Source organism: Micropterus salmoides, unplaced genomic scaffold (genome assembly GCF_014851395.1).
Source record: "Micropterus salmoides isolate LMB-PRFRI ecotype aquatic unplaced genomic scaffold, ASM1485139v1 Ms_hic_scaffold_2, whole genome shotgun sequence".
Lineage (NCBI taxonomy): Eukaryota > Metazoa > Chordata > Actinopteri > Centrarchiformes > Centrarchidae > Micropterus > Micropterus salmoides.
The window spans coordinates 29962591-29986158 of record NW_024041150.1 but is presented as its reverse complement, the minus strand read 5'-3'; the positions used below and the strand labels follow the sequence as shown (position 1 = coordinate 29986158).

General features: G+C 38.9%; 1 protein-coding gene across 1 annotated transcript; it reads right to left on the bottom strand.

Annotated features, from left to right (window-relative positions):
• LOC119911481 (obscurin-like) lies at window positions 1–12477 on the bottom strand. The gene is made up of 16 exons (XM_038730386.1): window positions 12340–12477; window positions 10654–10739; window positions 10513–10548; window positions 10112–10381; window positions 9266–9517; window positions 8548–8808; window positions 8078–8353; window positions 7651–7953; window positions 6432–6698; window positions 5654–5917; window positions 5237–5344; window positions 5088–5103; window positions 4899–4990; window positions 4701–4751; window positions 1380–1436; window positions 1–370 (listed from the first exon to the last, which is right to left on the bottom strand). The coding sequence occupies exons 1-16, from the start codon at window positions 12396–12398 to the stop codon at window positions 288–290; spliced, it is 2481 nt and encodes an 826-aa protein (XP_038586314.1). The 5' UTR covers window positions 12399–12477; the 3' UTR covers window positions 1–287.
• Between the last annotated feature and the right edge of the window lie 11091 nt (window positions 12478–23568).

Here is a 23568-nt window from a genome sequence, read left to right as displayed (position 1 = left end):
TGACAGGCAAATGCTGTTTATTGATGTAGAAATATGTCAACCAAACTTTTAAAGTACAAAACATACTAAATCCATCCAGGTGAAAATAAAACACATCAAACTATTTATGAAGATAAATTGGAAAATGTGTGACAGAAAATGTTGTTACAAATGTGTAAAGCTTTTTCATGAAAAACTGAAAAGATGCTGAATTAAAGCCATGCTTTAAATTTTACACCCATTTATAACCCATTTAACCATCCATAAAATAAATAAAGACAGTGACTAATCCAAATATGCACATTATATTATGCTGCATTTTTACCAATAACTGTTCCTGGTTTGACTTCAGAATAAACTGTTTCATCCGCTGCTGCAGGACTTGAGTTTCCTATAAAAGGAGAGACAATCTATTTTGATACATTTGCCAGTTACACACCAGTTTACCATGATAATGTACTGATACATGTAGGCTATGTAAACTGTTTTCTTCAGCAATGTGTACATCCATAATGTAAAATAAACATACGAAACAAAACACTAGATAACACATGTTACAGGTTTGAATAGTATGTAAACAAAAAAAACAAATTTTTATTACTTGAAATCAGTAACACCTAGCATTGTAAAAAAATATTGAAACATATTTCTGTTGGATGGACACAGAACTCAAGGCCACTGTGTGAGAAGCCACTTTTCAGGTTTAATTTGTACAGCAGTTATAAACTGTTTATGCTGTGCGCCTGTAAAGCCCACTGAGACACTGTATGTGAGACTGGGCGATACAAATAAACTTTGCTTAAAGGATTGGTTCACACTTTTTCAAGTGTGGCTTAAAACAATAGTCACATGCCCATATGAACATTGAACATGTTTTGCTTGCTATAATCATCCCCCCCTGTTCATACTGGCCATGAAGAGATCCCTTCCTAATGAGCTTTTAATGGAAGTGATGGGGGACAATAAAACATTTTTACAAGGAAGGAGGGCGGTGGTTAATGTAGACAACAACAACAGCTGGTTTCAACAGCTGGTGAAATATTATGTCATAATTATTTAATCAAACATATCTGAAAACAACATACTTTAAACCAAAAAGCCTTAAAACTCTTATATATACAGTCTATGGGGTTACGATCTGACCATTGCTGCCTTCTATTGGAAATCTTAAAATATTACACTGTGGCAGGCAGCAATAACAACATCTAAAGCTTTGTTGTACCTGTCTGAACCTGCAGCTGATCCTATCTTCACATCTGAATAAACAGGGCTCACCTCTGGTGCATTATCAGATGGATGCATGAAAAGACATTTCCTGGACTTAATTTAGGCACTGCTGGACACAAAAAACATCTCACCTAATTGACTGTAATTCTCACAACATAAAATAAAGTACTCACCCTTCTTAGCAATGTTTTTCAGCTCAATCAAAGAATATGTGACCTCGTTGGATTCATCTGAAATATATATATTGTTTAAAGTTCAGGGGTTGTCCATTATTTATATTTACCTTAAAAGGGCTATATGTAAGTTTTTGATTTTAATAAATCCGGAGAAACCCGGAAGGGAAGAGTAGAGGACGGCAGCTGCACCAAAGACGGCAAGCTAGAGAGACGCGGTGGTCACCACGCACGACGTGAGGCGGAGAGTCGACGGAGACGAGAAAGGGACTGAGGTGAACGTCGGAAGCGAGTCAACCACACTGCCGAGCAACCCTTTGGCTAGACGCAGCGGCCCGGAGCCAAGACGAGACGCCTCGGAGTAACTGGAGTGAGGAGTGGCCTGTGGGGGAGGACGTATGTTTTGCTTACATTTTTGATGTAGCTGTTTACTTGCATGCACATTTGTTTGAAGTTTTATATATGACTAACTAACCCTAGCGGAACTATTGTGGGGAACTTTCTGACTGCCAAGCATCCTGTCACCTAGGTTACTGCTGACCACTACTGAGAGCAGAGGAAGGGAGTTGGCGGGCTGACCGAGTGGAAACTGGGATTTTAAAGACCGGACAGATCAAGGCTTGCCCAGTGACTTTTATTTTGAGTTTTTATTAACTCTTTTTATTTTTTAGGCCTTTTGATGAAGGGATTTTTGTGTTATTGTGTTCTATTTAATAAAGACACTGGCATTGGTTTTATAAACTGTACTGGTCTGAGCCTCCCGTTCCCCAGCAGAACCTTACCCAAATTAAGTTTTAATTGTTTCTTTTAACTAGCCGACCCGCGGGCTAACACCGGGCAGTTGCTAATGTTATCCGGTGCAAAGTTGTATCACTTTCTAACATTAATTCACAGACTAAAGTGACCCACGTTATCCTGTCTACCACTGTTTATTTAGCCTGCAAGGAATTTAACGGCAAAAAGCAAATGTGGAGCGATTTGTTCACTATCCTGTAGTGACGCAGCCAGCTAACGCTACATTAGCTCAGACCTGCCGAAGTTTGCTTTTACGATTGCCTTTTACTTATATACTCAGGTACACAGCTTCTCCACCTCTGTCGCTGTAACTAACATGATCCACAAAATACAACCCAGAGGAAGAGACATCCACTAACATTACAGTAAATTTACTTACTGCGGTCTTGTAAAGTGTGACACTGTCTCGTTATAATATTCAGCTCCTCACTAATCGTTTCGTTATCAATGCATTTAGCTGTGCTGACATTGCTGAGCCTCCGGTGAAAGATACACGGATAATAAAGATGGTTACTGAAAGCAGCAGGAGAGCTAATGTTAACGATGTAGCACATCGGCTAAATGCAGTACCATGAGCATGGATTAGTTCAACCTGCAGCTGATAAACGTGTATTTTAGTCTTTATCTTGTATTGTTTTTTTGGGTATTGTCTTTACACTTGTTAAAGCACTTTGTAACTTGTGTTTGAAAAGTGCTCTAAAAAAAACTATTACAGTAATGTTGATGTAGTGAACAGCCATTGTGGATTTGATCATTTTATATCAAATAAATTTGGAGATCCCAAATTCTTTGTCTGGGCAGAGAAGGACTGGTGACCTTACCAAGGTGTACCCTGCCTTTTGCCCGATGCCAGCTGGGATTGGCTCCAGCCCCCCACGACCCTGTACGCAGGATAAGCAGTAGACGATGGATGGAACCAGTGTCCCCCATGAGGACAAACTAAGCATTACATGCCATCGTTCTGAAATGCCGCTTCTGCTGTGTAATTGTATTACTCTGTACTTATTTGTTCGTAATCTGATGCCATGTTCGTGTACCCTGCTTATATTCTCTAAGTAAGAATGTGTAACAGCCAATATTATCCAGGAAATATTGAGTTAAGTCTCTTTCATTCTGAAATCCTGAAAATGTGTTTAACTGGTAACCACTCTAATATTACAACGATTAAGTAACTTTCCTTTTTATCAAATGCTTAAAACTAAGAACGGTATAACTGTTTGACATTAAAGGTTTGATTGTGGGAAGATATTTGATTAAAATACGTGCATATAGTCTTTAGGACCATATTAAAAATATATATATAAAAATATACCAAAGCCTCCTCCTGAGACCGGAAGCCAAACCCCCTGGGGACACGCCCCAAGGAGCCAGACCAACAAAACAGCAGAGCTCTTTGTCGCTCGCACTCTTCTCTTGTACTTTGGCTATCCAGCAGTTCTTGGCACGTGCTCAGCATGCTCCTGTTTCCTACCAACCTAAGGGCCCGGCGCCACGCGGTGATTTCTAAAGCTCTCTTTGTCTTCCACCAAACTTTTGTTGAATTTATCTTTTTCTTTTGTTTGTAAAGTCATCTTATTTTCTTTTTGTTGAAGTTATCAGAGCGTTAAGTCACGCAATTTTAATTCAAGAACGACCAAGTTCTTTTAAGCTTTATTTCATCGAGTTAACTCACCCCCCTCCAGGACAACAGAGTCGGGAGGCCAGCCACGTGAATAATAACAAAGCACAATCAAACCGACAACCCGAGCCAAGATTAAAAGCCTACCACTTCAAACCAAGCCAAATGAGGACGGATCTCCGGAGCAATTCCCTGGCAGAGAAAGCGTCCGGCCGACGGCTTGTTAAGCCGCCCTAACCAAGAGCACACTCCTTTGATATGAGATTGACTGATTTTATAGAAATTATTAAGCAATTACTACTAACTTGTGTAATTATTAAACCCCTAATGTTACCTAGGGAGTCCGGAGACCCTAGGCGAACTGAATCTCCAGTGGTGCCCTAACGAGGATTTATGAATATTAATATTTCTGAAATATTAACATTCATAATTTGTATTAAAATCGTACGTAGACATGCTACATTGCAGTAGGGGTTTACCTGAGTTTCCAGCATGTTGTGTGAAGCAGTCTCTGCCTGTCTATAGCCGCTGTCACTCTGCCTCTTTTCCGGGAGGACTGTGCCGATATGCGGCTCGCTGCGCTGAATGAAGTAACGTTATGGAGTCGGTGTTGATCTGTCTCTGAGACGGGAACGTTGAAGTAACAGAGTTTGAACATGTCTTTGTGAAAAGCCACAGCCTGCATGCTGGTGTTCCTGCGTTTATTGCAGGATTTCTGTATGAAAGTGGTACGGTTTCGGGATTCTGCTCGCTCATGAGTTCAAGTGAGCATGCGTACGAGCACACGCCTGGTTACAAACTTAAAACCGAACCGCTAGTGGCCATTGGAAACTCCATAATGCCCCTTTAAGTCATCTTATTCTAGTATTTCTAACTGCTCCGTGTTAAACAAAAAGCATATACTGTACCATTTTCAGTTTCTTCAGGGCCTTTGATTGATTCATAGAGACGAGCATCATCTAAAGAGCAGAGAAAATAAAGCTAATGTCATATTAATCAGTGTTTCAATTACATTATATGAATTTCATTATATTCTAAAACAGATAACGTGAAATGTAAACATTAAGTTTAATGTAAGTGATTAGTTATAAAGGATTAAGGCTGACCATGGAGAGGAGAAGAGTATTTTTTGTGTTGAGTTTCATCCTGGTTGATCATGTGATCTGTAGCAGAGCCCTGATTGGTGCTCTGAGACCTGCTGGACCCAAAAACACACAGTAAATACTGCAAATTTAATAAGGAACATGTGATGTACTGTTGTTATATTCAGGCGGAGAGGAGAGTGTTGTACCAACCTGATAAAGCATGAATCTGTAAAAAAAAAAAGAAAAGACATTTGCTGTTACATGGTTTTATTACAGTGCAGGTAATGACATCAGACTACATCTGTGAGTTTGACTAATCAGTGTGAAATCAATCTAATATCAGAAGGAGAAGAACTGACCTTTTGACTTTCTGCAGCGATGCAGAAACAGCAGCAGGAGAATAATCAGTAGAACTCCACAAACCAGCCCAACAATCAACAACACAGGAAATGGAGAGCTTTCAGGCGCTGCCATGATAAATAATCTATATTAATATTAATTATATGACACTTTTCTCAAATGCTTTACAAAAACAGAGTTATGGTCACATCAAGCCTCACAAACGCTGACTCTCATCCAGGGCAGAGAAGATCGATAGAACAATATATAACAACCTAAACATATCACATACACAGATTAATCTACAGCACATACACACAAATACAAATACACAAACTAATAGGTTCAATCAGGTGAAACGAAGCTAAATTACTTTTCCATCTCAGACTGCGACACAGCTTAGAAAATGCTGTAGAAACTGTTTTAATCACACTCACATTTTACTGACATCCAGCTCTCTAGTGATGATTGACTCAGCTGATCTTGTGGTGAATATTTTCCTTCACATTTATAAAAGCCTTCATCTGACTTTGACACTGCAGGGAGAGTCAGCTCCTTTCTGGTATCATTTTGGATAAGTTTTCCATTTTTAAAGAAATACACAATAGAAAGAACATTTTTTGTGTTCATCTGGCAGCCAAGAGTAACAGAATCTCCCTCAGCCACAGGACGGACAGGGCTCACCAGGATCAAATCACTGCCTGTAGAAAGAATACAAGAATATGAGATCAGCTGGTGCTGGTTGAACAAGCTGATACACAAAGATGAAACAACATTTTAGATTGTTCACTAAATTTTACAGATGCGTACAGTAGCTGAACAAATAACTGACATTTGGCTTGTGTGTGTAAAACTTTAATGTGTCTTACTGTAAATGTTCTTTCTATCGTTTTATTATGTGTAGCCTACTGCAGGTTTCTAAAAATCAACCAGCATAACTATTACAGTTTGTTTCACCTTCAGTCAGTGACATAATCATTTCAGTACAGATTACCTTAAACCAGAATTTTTCTTTGTTATAGGTGATATGAGGTTTTAAAGACATTAAAATGTTGACTGTTTGGCAAATTACATAAAGTAAAAGCAGCCAACCTTCAAACAAAAAGAAACCATTATTCAAAACTACTGAATCATGACTCCACAGGATATAGAACAAATTACTTTGGTTAATGTTGGTCACCTACAAAAGATAATAAAAATGTGATGAAAACTCACTCTGTCTAGTGATGTTGACTGCATTGCTGAACTGTCCTGTTTCAGACTCACACCAGAACACTCCATCAATGTACTTTGGTCTATTGGTGTTGCATGTGGATCCAGTCATTGTCCCCCAGAAAGAACAGTGTGTCAAGCTGCCAAATTTAGAAAACCTCCTCACTCTCCACTTAGTAGAGTTTCCTTCACAGCTCAGTGACACGGGCTCTTCGGTGAAGTGCTGCACTCTGTCAGGACTCACTGTGAGAGACGCTGCTGGATGAAAATCTGAAAAACAACATGTAATAAGGAGACAAACAAAGCATATAAAATTAAGATAGAAGACCATAAAACAAACAATCATATTATTGTGTTTTTAATCTTATTATTTGTTGGTGGATAGAAACAAAAGATCACACCCATAGAGATTTTTAATGAGATTAAAAACACATCAATGGAAATAAACCTATTCATTCGGGATTGTATCATTTTCATGGTTGAGGCTTAAATGGTGCTGAATTCTGCAACAGTGTAACACAGTGCACATTTATGCCATTAGTGCAGGGGGGATGTGATACGTGTCTGCAAATGTCAGAAGCTGTAGTTCACAGAAGGTGAATAATGCAAAGGTGCATAAATTGCATTACTGCATTCTGAGTGAATAATATCCCAACAGAAGAAGACAAGAAGATAAAAATCCAACCGGCATACAATGCATTTCAGAGAGAATTGATGGATGTTTAAGTACCACAGGGTACCTCTCAGGTTATGTAGAGGTGGCAATACCAAAATTCACACATCCTCCATGACAAATAAAAGACATTTTTATTTAAATGCATTTATATGTGAATGCATTTGTTATTTTCCAGAGCTGGGCATTGATGGCATGTGTTCGTATTAAACATCTGTCTTAGATAAAACTAATAACTGAATTAAACACAGAAGGAAAATCAGTCATGAGACAAAATACAGCTGAACAACTGAAATTAAAACCTTTTCAAAAAGCTTTTATGGTATCTAATTAAACTTGAAGTTAGGATTTCCAAAGTCAAAGGGGTCTGGAGATTCACTTATGTTAAAATTCAGTCCAACAGAAGAATCAAAAAACACTGTTCTGATTTAGAGAAGAGTTTGGAAAACTGAACATTTGAACTGATGCTGGTGTGTTGGGAATTGTTATAGGGTCAGCTAGGTACATTTCTTCAGTTGTGCGAACACAGAAAAGTCAAAACAAACTGACCTCCAGACCAGACAAACTTTGGTTCACTGTAAGAAGTGTAATACACTGGATCTCCTCTTCCAGCTCTGCACTTATATCCTGCTGTGTGTGTCTGTCCATGAACGATGTAGGAATCCTGTTCAGTCCCGTTGCTGCTGCCAGGTAGCAGCTCTTGGTCGTAGTAGTAGTCTGATAGTTTGGGAACAGCCTTAAACCAGAAGAACCTCCATCCTGCAGATGGATCTTTAACTCTGCAGCTCAGAGTTACTGAGGCTCCAGGACTCAGCCAGGATGGAGACACAGTGAGGACAGGCTGGGGTCTATCTGTTGGAAAGGGATTTAAAAAAACAAACATGTTATGGTGGTGGATTACCCGCTTGTCTTAAAACATGTGACCAATATAACATTTTTTTTTTTACATTCTGCAAACTTACGAAATATGACTTACAGTCAGATAGTGTCAATGTGAAAGCATCACTCCACTCTGTTGAAGACTTCCCACTTGTCATTCTGCCCAGACACCTGTACTCTCCACTGTGTGATGATGAAGCAGATCTGATGATAAAATCATTTGCTTTTTGAGGTTTGTATGAGCTGGATGTCGTCCATTCATACTCCCACTCAGTGTCTCCTCCGTTCTCAATGTCACATCTCAGACTGATCGTCTCTCCTGAGTATATTTCAGGCCAGTTGGGTTGCAGAGTCACAACAGCCCTGTTTGTGACTGTGAAGCCACCAGTATTCAAATAACAAAAGGTAAAATGTTTTTTAGCCTTAATCTCAATTAGCAATAATGTTATAATGTTATATAATATATATAATGTTATATATACAATAATGTTACCGTATATACATTTATTGTTTCATTAGTAATTGTGTATTTTGAACTATAATTCTAAATGTCAGTTTTTTTAGTACCGACTGCATCACTGTACTCTGTGTAGTAAACTGGGTCTCCTCTTCCTCCTCTGCACCAGTAGAGTCGTCCCTGTGAGACACTGATTTGTCCATCTGAGATGAAGACAGCATCTTGTGTGTTCAGAGGTTCAGAGGTTTTCTCTCCTCTGTACCAGAAGTATTTCCAACCAGATGACGGGTTCACAGAGCAGCTCAGGGTCACACTGCCCCCTGCTGGAAAGTCTCTCCTGTCAGCTCTCAGTTCAGCCTTTGGTCTCTGTGCTGTTTGATTTAGGACAAAGACATAAACATAACATAACAGTAACAGTACTTAATGTCCCTGTGAATAAATCCAGTTTAAAATATAATTAAAAGGAGAAATACATAATCCAGCATTCTTGGTGGTGCAACAACTAATTATAGAAAATAATACAGATGGACAGATTATAATAATACAGATTGTATATAATATTAAAATATAAACAGGTGGAAATCATTAGCAGCTATTCTTATGTTTCACACTTATTAACGACTGAAGCTGTTGGCAACATTAACATAAATCATGGATTAAAGTTTAAACACACTTTTATAAATGGATGAACATTTAGACACAGCTTTCTCTTTGTGTCCAGTGTCTCTAAGATCATCTCTCTGCTTCACTCTGGGAATGCTACATGTCTGCAGCTTCTTCTGGCAAAATGTCCCTGAACGTTGAGACTTTAGTTTGAAAACTACTTACGTTCAACTTTCATCTTTATTGGTTCTGATTCTTCGTCCTCATCAAATTTACACATGTAAGAGCTCCTGTCTGACAGTAGCTGAATGGTCATTTCAACTGTGTTTGTATGGTTTGTGTCCCTCTCAATAAGTGATCCGTTTTTATAGAAGACAGCGTTCTTCTCTTCTGTCTGAGTCCGATGTCTACAGCGCAGAGTCACTGATTCTCCTTCATACACAGTGGATGCAGAATTTTCCAGGATCACGTTCTTGTCTGTGTAACACATGTGGTTCTTTGTTTTACTAAGTCAGCTCAAAAAAATGAACAAATCTTTGAATACAAGTTATGACATATTAGTGATGTGTATTTTTAGCATACTTATAATTTCACTTTAACATTAACTTGGAGACAGAAGAAGTTTCTTATGTCACTATTACTGTAAGTAATGAATAAATAAATTCCCCCCTCTCTTGAAGGAGGCTACACACTCAGCAGCCCTGTTTAATACATTACTGTTAATACATCACTTATAAACACTAAAAAGGGCTAATTTCTAAAATGTGTTTGTTAGCTTTACAAAAAGAATAGAAATAGGTTAGTTGGTAAATCCTTATGATCATTATGCAAATCTTTTGATGTGAACAGCTGAACCCAGCCCATTTTTCTTGTTCTGCTTTTAGTTGTCATAATTATGTGATAACACGATTACACAGTTCTACAGCTGCATAAACAGCTTTAGTGGAGCTGGTCAAACTTTAAGGTTTATGAATCTTAAACTAGTTTTTACACTAGATTGAACTCCAACAACATTTATAAATAATTGCTTTTAGGGAACTTGGTCATCATAGTAAAACATTCATCACTTACCTGATACAGTTAGATAGACTTTATTACTTTCCTTTGGCAAATATGTTGAGACCATGGGACTTCCAAAGCACTGGTATTCACCACTGTGGCCTGTATGTAGTGGTTGTAATGTGTAGTTCTTATTTGTGTTGTAGTGGAGAAATTCTCGACCATCCTTGTTCATTCTGTAATACCAGTCAGTGTCTTTTCCTTCCCTCATGTCACATATGAAGGTCACAGACTCTCCAGTAAATAAAGTGGACCAGTTTGGCTCAATGATCAGCAGAGAATCTAGAAACCAACAAAAGATACAGGGAGTGAAATGAGAAATACACTGACAGACAGAAAAAGGATGCGTTCAAAGAGTGATACAGAGTCATCTCGATGAATATAATAATAAATAAAGAAACTTGTATTATTACCTTGAGCATGTCCACAGTAGAGAAGGATAGTCAGCACTACAACAGAGTTTGAAAATTCATCAAAATGACAGAAACTATCAAAGATACATTAAACAGTTATAAGATGGTCACTATGAATCAGAGAAAGTCAGTGATACTCACAGAAAAACCCCAGCACGCAAATTAAAATGTGTCCCATCCTCAGATCAGCACTGACACTCTGTTTCTGAGAAATCCTTCTACTGTGTCTGAAGAGAAACCAGTAACAGAAGATACATTTCACATAATATTCAACCGGAAGTTTTTTCCAACTTCTTCTTCTTGTGAGTTTAGAGCCTTCCTTCCTTCCCTTTTACTAAAATATCACACAATTAGACTGGGTTTGTTCGCACGATATTTTTTGGCACTTACAAAGGACATAAGACTATTGAATTTAATTACATCATCTCATACTCAACACATCTCAACACATAAACCTGTGAGACTTTATGTTCTGTTTAGTTGTTCATCCATCCATCCATCCATCCATCGTCAACCGCTTATCCTGCGTACAGGGTTGCGGGGGGCTGGAGCCAATCCCAGCTGACATCGGGCGAAAGGCGGGGTACACCCTGGACAGGTCGCCCAAGGACACCTAAGGACAATTTAGAGTCACCAATCAACCTAGGCCACATGTCTTTGGACGGAGGGAGGAAGCTGGAGCACCCGGAGAGAACCCACAGAGACACGGGGAGAACATGAAAACTCCACACAGAAAGGCCTAGAACGACCAAGGTTTGAACCCACGACCGACTTGCTGTGAGGCGACAGTGCTAACCACTGCAACACCGCGCCACCCACTGTAAAATGACAAAGAAGAAAAACACTGGATGTCGACATTGCTAGTCCTTAGAAAGAGGACATGTTGACTTTGAAGGTCCAGAGTCTCTGGACTTTGTTTATGTTACTCTTGTTTGGACTATAACTCAGGGATTTGAGACACCTGTCCTATGTACATCCTACATACAGTTTGCCACCAAGTATCACAAATTGGCCTCAAGGGACTTTAAAATCTGTCCAGCACATGACATCCTCTACCCTTAGACCCTCAATACAGGATTATCAGGATAATGCTTTAAACCCGTAGGTTGGAGTGCATTTAACTGTGGCCAGAGAAAGCTCTGCATTTCAAATACAAGAATAACTGTCTAAAGGCTTTGATGTTTAAAAGCAACAACTAGTTCACAATGAATTGTTGGAGCCTGTTTGAAGCCATGAACAAACAGTGGCAGACATTTTCTGTTGGCTTTGCTTGCTTCTCATAAACTTCTTATGTTTGGTAGAATCATTAGCATTAGCAGCTAAATGTAGTGTTCTTCCCGGATCACTGTAAAATCTCTTCCTCTTAAAACACAAACACAATGTTCCTTCTCTTGGTCAGTCGAATGTGATACATGACTGATGTGAGGATCAAACCTGTGACATCTTTCATATTATATTACAATGTGACACATGGTAGACGAGCCTGGAATATAACCAGTTCTTAACTTGTTTAAATTCTGGCGGAGATAGTATGTAAATTGACATGGTAGAATATAATGTACTGCTCAAGAAAAATGATGAATACTATTGGGAGGTCGTATGATGTGTGAGGCAACACAGAGACATTTCAATTTCCTTCCTGACACTGAAGATAGAAAGATTGCATATAACTGCTATTTCATTGAGGCTCAGGAATCCTTGAAGCTATTGTACAGGCTGCTGCATGAAATGGTTACAGTCAATGGTTTTAATTATTTATAAAAAAAAAAACTTTCTAGATTTAATAAAGAGAGAATTAGAAGAGAATAATATAATTAAAATGCCTACCTGTAATTCATGAGTTTCCTCACTGGCAAAGGTTTATCTGAAAATGTGTTAATTTTCATCTTAAATCAAAAAGTTAAAGTGCAGTACTGTAGAGAAAGTATCCCATCACCCCAGCACAGAAGCTTTACATGTCCTCGCCTTATGGTGAAATCCTGATTTTAAGTTTGGTCTTAATTTCACCCACAGGAAGAGACAGAGCTTGAGAAATAGTCTCATGACAGAAGTGAGCGTGAGAGCCAAAGCCCTGCCCCCTCTCCCAGCTAGCACCTGTTGCATTAGTTGCAGCTGTGAGTATTTGTGTTTTATGTTAAAAAAATACAGTTACATTTTTTTAGCATCAGTTTTTTTTTTTAAATATACAATCATTTCTGGTGGTGACTGTTAAAAAAAAAAAGAGAGAAAGTTGAAGACCACAATCGATTTCCAAATCTAAAACAGAGGAAGCGTAGAAAAAATCCCTAAAACTTCAAGAAATTTAGTGGCAGAACATTCTGTTTATGAAGAGACAAACCTAACAAGATTTTAAACTCCTTTTATATTAATGTAAGGATGTGAACATTCCTCCTGTGATCTCCGCTGTTGCCTCTTTGTATTGTCCAGCGCATGATTTACATATATGTCAGCATCACACTCGAAAGTATCTTCATGATGAGATGCCATGAGGTTTGTGTTTATTTTTTCAGATTTTATCTTATCTCTGAGATTTCTGCCTCACCCTGATACAAAAGAGATTAATTGAATTTAAATGAATATATTCCAACAGCAACATTTCTTTTCAAAGCAAATGTCTAAGTTACTCTGAATAATCCACAGATCAGCGAACAGTTTTGACTGTAACAAGTCCCTTAAAACCAACATCAAGTTCACTTCATGGCTTTTGCCAAGCTTTAGTGTCAGAAGAGAGCTTCTATCAAGTCTGGCTGTCCAATCAAAAAAGCAATTTAAAACACAACAGACAGTTTACTGCTGGAAAAAAAAGGTTTATTCACACGCTACATAAAATGATTAAATATTTTACCTGTTAAAATAACTAATAATTGCCTTTCAATGCATTTTAAAGGCAGAGGAAAATGTGTACATGTTACAATATATTTAGTTTGAGAGCAGATCATTACATTTTGTATATTCAACTAATTGCTGACGTCCATCCTGGATCTTTCTCATCCATGACTGAAAAAGATGCTGACATTAAAGCTACACTATCACCTGAGTACTAAAGCTCAAATATACTTTAGCAAACTGCTACCTGCTGCAGCTTTTTGGAACAGCTTGCTTTCAAAGTTTAAAACAACGACGAAAAATGAAAAATAATAATAATGCAGTGCATAAATGGGAATAAAACACATGATAATCCATATGACTTAATTCTTTTATAAAAAAAATAAATAATAAATTGATTGTACATAATGTCAACCAAAACAATATTTGAGATGCCCTTTATTATTATATCTATTCCATATTTATATATTTCTACATTTATTTATGTCAGCTGTATGTTGGGGTGAGGATGGTGCAGTTGCAAAGGCATACTGGTGTGAGCCTTTAGTGTGAGAAACCTGGGTTAAATTCCCCACTGTGACACATCCACCAATGTGTCCCTGACACTTAACCCCTAGTTGCTCCAGAGGACCTCTGACATGTATAGCAAATGTAAGTCGCTGACTAGACAAAATGGAGAAAGTGGAGGGGGAATTTCATAATCTGCAGTATGGCTAGAGAGTAAAAACAATGAGACAAAAACTATTCAGTTTAAGTTTAAGTTTTATGTCTGTGAGATGCAAATATAATTGAAACAAGTGACACACACATACAATAACATTCGCATCCTGTAAATGAAACAGACAAACAGACACATGTTAATCCAAACTCTGAGCATGCCTGTTGTAACTGACTGTACTCGGGGTTCCTATCTTCCCCTCAGAGTAAACAGAGCTCTCCTCTGGTTCATGTTGCTTCCCTGTTAAAATAACCAGATGAAAAAGGAAACATAAATCAATACTTCTTTTGGCACTTCAGGTCAAACATCTCTAAACTATTTCTATTTATTGTATGTATCTGGAGTACTCACCTTTCTTCCCAGTGTTTTTAAGTTCAGTCAAAGAAAATCTTCATCCTGGGATTCATCTGCATCTGAAATATACATATGCTTTAGTTACATCTATAGTCTCAGAATAATCATTAGACCTAACACCCTTCTCTGATGATGACATTTTCATCAATGATTACACAAACTGATGTAGATACTTCATACTACCACAATCCTAAGGAATTGTTTAAAATATTCAGCAACCAAACTCACAATTTCCCCGTGACCCTGTACGCAGGATAAGCGGCTGGATTGATGGATGAACTCACAATTTTAGCAATAATCATGGCCCATAATGAAGAAGTGTGATCAGTCTATACATAGCCCTGTCAACCTCCACATCATAGCCTAAACTGGGAGACCAAACTTAACCTGGGATCTGGGAATGTTTCCACACATAAACAGTGTGTCAACCCAGATACTACTTTCTTACATTGTAGTAAATTTATGGGGTAATTTTCCTGGAATGCACTGGTTTAGTTCAAACGATGGAGGGGACAAATAAAGAGGTGGGTCTGGCGGTCCTCCCCTAGGTAATTATGAGCATTAAAGACTTAAATTCCTGCATTCTGGTGAATATTTCTGCATCAATTTATGGTTTAACTTTATCTATATAAAGCGAAACACAATATTAATGCGGTAGATGACAATTTAGCTAAATAGAATATAATGCAGTCAGGCTTTCAGGCATTCAGCTATTGCTTTTAAATATGTTTTCTCCTGTAGATCAACTTTTCTAATTTAATAAAATCCCTGCTGAGTCAGTACATGCATGCATGGCCTTCCCTTCTCTTTTGAGTCTCCATTTGGGGAAATAACCTCTTTTAATAGGCTTACGTGGGACCTTTTCACCTCAATGATATTATGTTGTGTTATAAACAATGTTATAAACTCCTGGACTTTAATAGCTCCTGTGGTGCAGCAGGTTTTCTGCTCATGTTAAAAACTTTCTGCACATTCAGAATCTCTCCTGTAGTGTTCTCTGACATGTCCAGAAAAAAATCGCAAATTACGATATATATATTTAACGTCATCCTTTAATGAGAAATCATAATATTTTTAAGTCTACCTGGCCTCTCCTGTGCTGTGCATTACGGTATTGTTCCGCTGGTATAGTCTATCCCCTTTAGACCGACACAGTTTGGGGCTGCATGCTGCATGTAAAACCGAATCCAACCCAAAACACCACTGATCTGGCAGAAATCTCACCAAAAATCCACACGTTAAATTCAGCAGTTCCGATAACGTGCAGCTCACAGTCCAAAACAGAGCAAGGCTGCGCTTCACTTAACATGTTTATATTGCAAAAATCACCAAAGTTATCATCTTTGGAAGTTAGAAAATTTAATCCAATGGTTTGAGTAGATATGGACTGAAGTGGTGGACCCATTTCCATGGACAGAGTCACAGCACCAGTACCCAGCTGGTGGCTCAATAGTTAGCACATTTGTCTTTGTCTTGAAGATTGTAGGATTGTAGGTACAAACCCTTGTTGGACAAGACTCTATGCAGGTCCTGCCTGTGTAAAATTATGTTATCTAGAAACAAGAACACCACAAATCACATTTTAAGTAAATGGATCCGGTTATAAGTCTTCTTGGACATCCTGATTAATTCTATAAATATTGTCAAGTGTACTGGCAGCCAAATGGGCTTTCTTCAAGCAAAACAAAAGATCACATTTAAAATGTTCAACTACAGTTTGAGAGGATGAATAAAAAGGTGTATACTGTACTATTTTCAGTGTCTTCAGGGGCTTTGATGATTAAAGTTAAACATTCTCTGATTTTTGTATTTAAAAGTGTGTATTCATACATCAATTTAAATGCTTCCCGTGGACAGGAGAGTAGTACTTTTCAGCAGAACCTCGATTAGTGCTCTCAGACTGGATTGGCCTATGAATCAAATACAATACAAGATGGAGCAGGAATCTGTGAAAAAGACATTTGTTGTTACATGGTTTGGTTTTGTAAGTTGTTAGTCAGCTATTCTGTGTCATGAGATCAGAACACGTGTGTTTGAATAATTAAAATCACATAATATCTAATAAAAGAAGAAAAGGTCTCACCTTTGGACGGTCTGTAGCGATACAAAAGGAGCAGAAGAAGAATAAATACGATTCCACAAACCAGCCCAACAATCAACGGTACAGGAACTGAAGAGCTTTCAGGTCTGGACACTGCTGTTGAAAACATTCGATTAACAATTAACCATTAACAATAAATCATGACTATCACACCCACTAACGCAGACTTCATCCAGCGGCGAATCCAACAGGTGAAATCAGCTGAAACTGACCCATATTTAACGTTACGCTTACTGTGGCAGCGACTTCTAGTGGCCGTAAAACGATAGCACATGGGAAAGACGAGTAATAAGAAAAGAAAATAGCCATAGGGTACTGCGGAGGTGGTGGATTGGGCATTCGGCTCCCGTGTGAAACAAGATTAATTAAGCTTTAGCTTTTAATGAAGTTACTTATGGTTGAGTAGCTTAGTAGCATTAGCTAGCTATGTTAGAGAGTGTGGCGCTCGCTAGCTAACTGTGTTAATGTTAGAGGAATTGACAGGGCTGTGTGCCTAAACCTAAGTCAGTGATTGTATTCATGTCGACCAGTTAACCCTACAGCTGCACCTACATTGTGTTGCTGTGGTTTACATGTGTTTATGTCAGGTGTTGTAGGTCACATGATCTACGTCACATAGGTCCCATTGGGAAACGGAGTTCAAAATTGCTGTTTTAAGATATATGGACAAACTCCAGCAGTAGAGGCGCTAGAGGCATGTTTCTTTCTCAGACAGAGACACAGTTTACACAGAAGAAGATGCAGCAGTTGTTTTAATCCTACTCACCTTTAACTGACATCCAGCTCTGTGCTGACTCTTCTCCTGAGTGTTGACACTTGTAGAAACCCTCATCTGACTTCAACACTGCAGAGATGTTCAGCTCCCTTCTGCTATCATTTTGAATCAGTTTGTCATTTTGATAGAAAAACACGTCTGAAACTAATTTTTCTGTCCTGAACTTGCAGCTGAGACTAACAGGATCTCCCTCAGTCACAGGACGGACAGGGCTCACCAGGATAATATGTTCATCTGTAAAACAGTCAAAGAATATGAGGTTTCAGTCAGAGATCAGCTGCTGCAGAACTTCAGAATAAGTGGATGAAGAATGATGAGAAGAGATCATAGATCTGATGTCTTTGTAACGCTTCTTTATTTTACAGAGTGATCATAAAATATGGCATGTTATCTACTGTACAAGTAACATTTTACCAAATAACCAACAGGCTTCTATAGGGTCCTACAAACTACACAGTATTTTAATGTAAATAGCTGAAATAAAGACTTAAGTACAGATCAAACATAAACATACTACTGTATAGCCTACTGGATCCAGTCCTCATTACAATAAGGGGATGGAATGGTTTAAGCCTTGGCAGGAGAGATACTGTACTGACTATAGCTGCTATGAGATAAAAGCTGGGACTGTGATGATGTACATGGTTAAATCACAGTTTTATTAAATACTATGTTTTGAAAACAATTACATATTGTTTGGTGGCCAATATACATTGTAGGGAGTCGCTTACATAATGGTCTACACCTCAGGGAAACACTTGTGGTTTGAGTGCAGTCATAGAAGAGGTCAGTCTATAACAGTGCAGAGGACCTCAGTCTACCTGATTTCATAGTATTTGTTGTACAATAATCTTTAGGAACAGCAATTCGCTGACATTAAATCTTGAGCTTTTTGAGTGAATTGTTAAAGACAACACGGGGTGGTGATGTGGCAGTGGAAAAAACACATGCCTTTGGTGTGAGAGACAGTATGTCAGAGGTTGCACGCCTCTGGAGCAACTAGGGTTGAGTGTCACATTCTGCCAGTCGGCTATGTTTAGTTTAGCTCTCTGTGGGTTTATGAAATTTTGATCAGTTCAGAATCTGTCTTATAGTGTTTTGGGTTCTGTCCTGTGGCCAGTATCTGTTATATAGTCTGTTGTGTTTTGGGTTTCACTCATGTCCGTCCCTGTCTGTCACTCATGTCTGTCTTCTTGGTGTCTTAGTTCCCAGTTCAGTGTTTTACTTCTGAGTCCTGTTTTATCTTGGCTTCAGTCTGTGTTCCTTGTTGGTGTTTATTTGTTTGTGTTTGCTTTTTGTCTGTTCCCCCAGTAATTCCTCTGCTTGCTGTCCACTAAATACTTTGAGTTCCAGTTAATGTATGGTCTTGTGTTTTGCATCTGTGAGTGTCTCTCTGTTCCCCCCTGCTGTCTCTCTGCCTGCCTGCTTGTCTCTGTTTTCCCTGCTGTCTCTCTGCCTTGTTAGCCCTGATCCCGTTCACCTGTGTTGCTCCCGCCCTGCTCGTTGGTCCCTGTGTATAAATGTTTGGTGTTTCTGTTCATTCCCTGTCTGGTCATTGTAGTGTGTTGTGTGAATACACAGTGTTGTGGCTGATGTTGAGTGTTCTGCCTGTCTCTGTGTAGCCTGATCCTCTGTTTGAATGTCTTATACCCAAACTGCATGTAAGCCATTTTGTGTTTCTGGGATTAAACCCTGTGCACCTTCAGTCTACTCTCCAGTGTCTTGCGTTTGGGCTCACACCTCCTCTGCACTCACCCATGGAATCGTGACAGGTGCTCGGGCTTCCTCCCACCATCCAGAGACGTGCAGGTTAAGGTGTCTCTAAAATTGTCCTTGGATGTGGATGTGAGTGTAAGTGGTTGTTTGTCTATGTGATGTAATGGACTGGCGACCCGTCCAGGGTGTACCCCGCCTTTCGCCCGACTTAAACTGGGATTGGCTGCAGCCCCCCGTGACCCTGTACGCAGGTTAAGCGGTTGACGATGGATAGAATTAAGAACTTACTGATCACTAGTAATAATTATGATTATTAAGCTGTAGAGTCCTAAAAAGCCTTGGGTGGACATTGATTCTTTTTAGGTGGTGCCCCCTTTTGAACGAGTGCTTATGATATTAATATATCCAATTACTGATTCATTATTTTATTAACAAAGTGTAGGTTCACTACAAGGGGTCAAAGCAAACACAGTAATCTTAAGATTCATATATTCCTTTATTGCTGAATATTAGTGCAAACATTAAAACAAGGTGCAGTTTTCTGGTTTCTATCTTGAAAACTTGCTACAATCTGAGTTTATTTTAAATGATTGTCCGATGGCCTGGCGGTGGCTTTACATTTTTCAGAGAGACACATGAGACAGAGGTAAAATGCAAGCACAAACGTGGCATTTATTGTCTTCCAAGCCAACAAGAGGAGACACCGACACAACAAGCAACAAAACAACTTGCACTGGAAGTAACTTGCTGCCTTTTATACACTCCCTCCTGCAGGTAATTAAGTGGGTAAAACTACTCAGGTGGGACCACCATCATTTAGAATACTAAATAATTTACCCAAAAACCCAACACCACAGAAAAATAGAGCCCAAAGAATGAATATTTACATAAATACAAATTTCTATCAGTAAATCAATAAAGCATACTCAAAATAATCACATAAGTCAGTATTATTGATGGCTTTACTCCCCCCTTCTCAGCTTCATGGTTTGCTCCTGCAGCTCTTAAGCAGGTGCTTGGGCCTACAACACTCCTTTGCCTCCGCCCCCTGCTGAAGAGACAACCAGGAAGAGGTGAGTACTTACATTGTTCATCTTCTTGTTTAAACTAATCTAACAACTAACTGAAATCGAGTAAAAGCAGTCAATACTATATTGTGAACCTTGACTATCCCTGATTGAGGTTTCTTTCCACACAGGCAGGATGGCCAGACCCCCCCCTGTGGAACCACTCACAAAGACAGCTATCAAATGATTCACAAATTAAATAAACAATCAAAACAACAATGTGTATGGCTCCTGCTTTATCAGTTATCCCCACCTTAATACATACTTGACTATTTCAGGTAATGGAACCCCTGGTCTCCATTACAATGATAAACAACCAAGTGACTACAGCTGCTGTTGTATTTCATACTTAAACGTGCTGCGTTGTCTCTCTATACAGTGTTTTTCTCATTTGTGAGATTTGAGTCTCTAGCTGTTTAATTTGTCCCTTTTTAACCTGCTGACTTTGGTCATTTCCTGAATTTAACTCTTTTGTCTGTCTCACACCTACCTGACCGCTAACCAGGTGTCTTCTAACTACACGTCCTGCCTGTTGTGTCAGTAAAGTATAAGCAGTAAGATGAGCTTCAGTATCCAAAGTAAAAGTACTCATTGCAATGAAGAAATAAAGTTTCAGCAAAATGTCTCTTTTTGGTGCTTTTATGCTATCAGATGAATTAAAAAAAGGAAAACAGAATAAAGATAGAAGGAAACAAGGAAATCCTCCCAGTCCAGTATGTAAAATACTCATTAAGGTGGAAAGCAGAAAGTTTGTCTTGATGCTGGTGAGAGAGGAAAGATCACAAGGTCACCACAATCAATACATTTCTTCTGTTGGGGGAGCATGAATGTACACAGCCAATTATTTGTCCGTGTAAGTGTTAGTTTTAAAGATACTGTGTGTTGGTCACAGACAGAAAGTGGATGAACCGAGGTGAAGACAAAACATCTTGAGAGAAGCACAGACAGAAACAAACTGACCTCCAGACCAGACAAACTTTGGTTCACTGTAAGAAGTGTAATACACTGGATCTCCTCTTCCAGCTCTGCACTTATATCCTGCTGTGTGTGTCTGTCCATGAACGATGTAGGAATCCTGTTCAGTCCCGTTGCTGCTGCCAGGTAGCAGCTCATGGCTGTAGGAGTTGCCTGATAGTTTGGAAACAGCCTTAAACCAGAAGAACCTCCATCCTGCAGATGGATCATTAACTCTGCAGCTCAGAGTTACTGAGGCTCCAGGACTCAGCCAGGATGGAGACACAGTGAGGACAGACTGGGGTCTACCTATATAATAAAACATGTCATGGTGGTTGACTGCATGCACTGCTTGTATCCTATATATTTACTGTCTCTCTCCAAATATATAATACAGAAATGAAGGTATTAACCAAAACAATTATATATTTTTTAGATTCAGCAAACTGTTGACATGACTTACTGTCAGATAGTCTCAATGTGAAAGCATCACTCCAGTCTGTTGAAGATTTTCTACTTTTCATTCTGCCCAGACACCTGTACTCTCCACTGTGTGAGGTTGAAGCAGATCTGATGATGTGTTCATTTGCTTTTTTTTTTAGGTTTGTCTGAGCTGGATGTCGTCCATTCATACTCCCACTCAGTGTCTCCTACATCCTCAATCTCACATCTCAGACTGATCTCTCCTGAGTATATCTCAGGCCAGTTGGGTTGCAGAGTCACAACAGCCCTGTTTGTGACTGTTCAAGAAGCCACAAATAAGAGACTTTGAAAGCATGTGTTGCACATGTCTTCCGACTCTTTTGTGTCCTGTTTTGCAGAAAGCTAGAAACTCTGTGAATTAATAAAACAAAATAAATATATAAAATATCAGTTGTTTTATAGTTTTACGCTGCACTGCTGAATGCTACATCTGTGCCTTTTGACAAAACCTGTGTTTAAGTGTTGAAGAGTGCTGGGGGTACTGTCACCCTTAACACGAACGAAGCTAGCTAGACTAGTACTTCCGGTCTGAATGAGATGCTCTGTGAGACGCTGAAGGGTACCTATGGTGTCAAATAACTAAGTTTTGTCTCTCTCTCTCTCAGTCACATGTACAATGACCTGCTTGAAATTAGAGACTTCAGTATGTTTAGTGATTGGTTAGGTGAACGCAGAGGAAAGATTCACTTGTTGCTGTTCAGCACTTGCTTTGTAGTATTTTAAGAAGTATGAATACTTTATGTAGTATTCACTGTAGTACAAACAAATCTGAATGAAGAGAGTGAACTGCAGCTGAAAGCTCAGAAAAGCTGATGTTTAGTTTAGATCCTTTTTATTCTTTCTGTAGCATTTTAAATAATAATGCTGTTTTTTCATTACAGCTACTCACCTTCAACTTTCAGTTCTCTTTCTTCAGATTTGCCCCATCATCAAATTTACACGTGTAAGTTCCTCCATCTGACACTGACACCGGATTAATGGTCACTTCCACTAAACTGAGTGAAGGATGGTTTGTTTCCATTTTAAGAGGTGATCCGTCTTTGATAAAGGAAGCTTTCATCAGTATTTTGAGTATTCATATTCTAAGTGAAATTATACCTTTTATTATTTGACTAAATTGCCGTGACCGTCATCGATAATAATACTGACAGATTTGTTTGTTGTTTGTCAAAATACATATTGCGTTTTGCAGAGCTGTGTTGAAGGCAGGGTTTGAGTTATAATCTGAGCTTTATGGGGGTCTGTAATATACTAGAGACCGCAATTCCGCCCTTTATGGTAATATTAAAGTGTTATTATTTTATGCACTGCAGTCGACTTTTACAGGTGTTGTGCCGAATTCTGCATGCCTGCCGAGAATTGCATGAAAATGCATTAAAAAAATCTGCTTTTAAACACTATACAATTCTTTGTGGGGGTCATCAATAGGCCTAGTGATAAATGATCAATTACACTTAGTGAAAAAAAAAGAGTAAAAGTACCATTCCTGGAATTTCAGCAAAAACATGTGGCGTGTTAACCGCGTTTAAACAATGTGAGCAGTGTTGAAAAGGACCTTAAGAAGTGAATGCACAATTCAGCAAGACAGATGTTGTAGGCTACCTGCCGAGATTTGCACCCACCTCTTTTCTAAGCATAAAAGAGCGTTACCTCCCGCAAGGTGTATGCAGTTCACGGCAGGCATGCAGAATTCGGCACAACACCTGCTCTGCAAAACATCACTAGACCTCGTGGGAGCAAGGCCTGATCATTGTTCTCTGCTCACGCAGTCTACCGTTGGTAGATTGTGTCTGACTTGACGGTGCTGTTTTTATTCCCCTGCATTCACCTGCAGCTCACGTTAGACTATGAAGTCGGCGAAAGTCAGCCAGTTATCTCGAACGCACCTATTGCCTACCAGTAATACAGCGTGGTAACTTCGACAGCTGTTTTCCAAAGCTAATATAATTATATCCTTATTAGCTAGACTATTACATGCTGGCTAATAACTGTTTTGAAGATTGGTCTCCAACATTGATAGTGATGCATTGTTTCTGGTACCAACCATTCATTCATAGGGGTC

Excerpts from the sequence above, each read along its gene's own strand:
- LOC119911481 (XM_038730386.1), bottom strand. The coding sequence starts at position 12,398 with ATGAAAATTAACACATTTTCAGATAAACCTTTGCCAGTGAGGAAACTC. Across the intron at positions 10,549-10,653 it reads TTGCGTGCTGGGGTTTTTCT|TGCTGACTATCCTTCTCTAC; the intron begins GTGAGTATCACT and ends ACTCTGTTGTAG. Across the intron at positions 1,437-4,700 it reads CCCTGAAGAAACTGAAAATG|ATGAATCCAACGAGGTCACA; the intron begins GTACAGTATATG and ends TATATATTTCAG.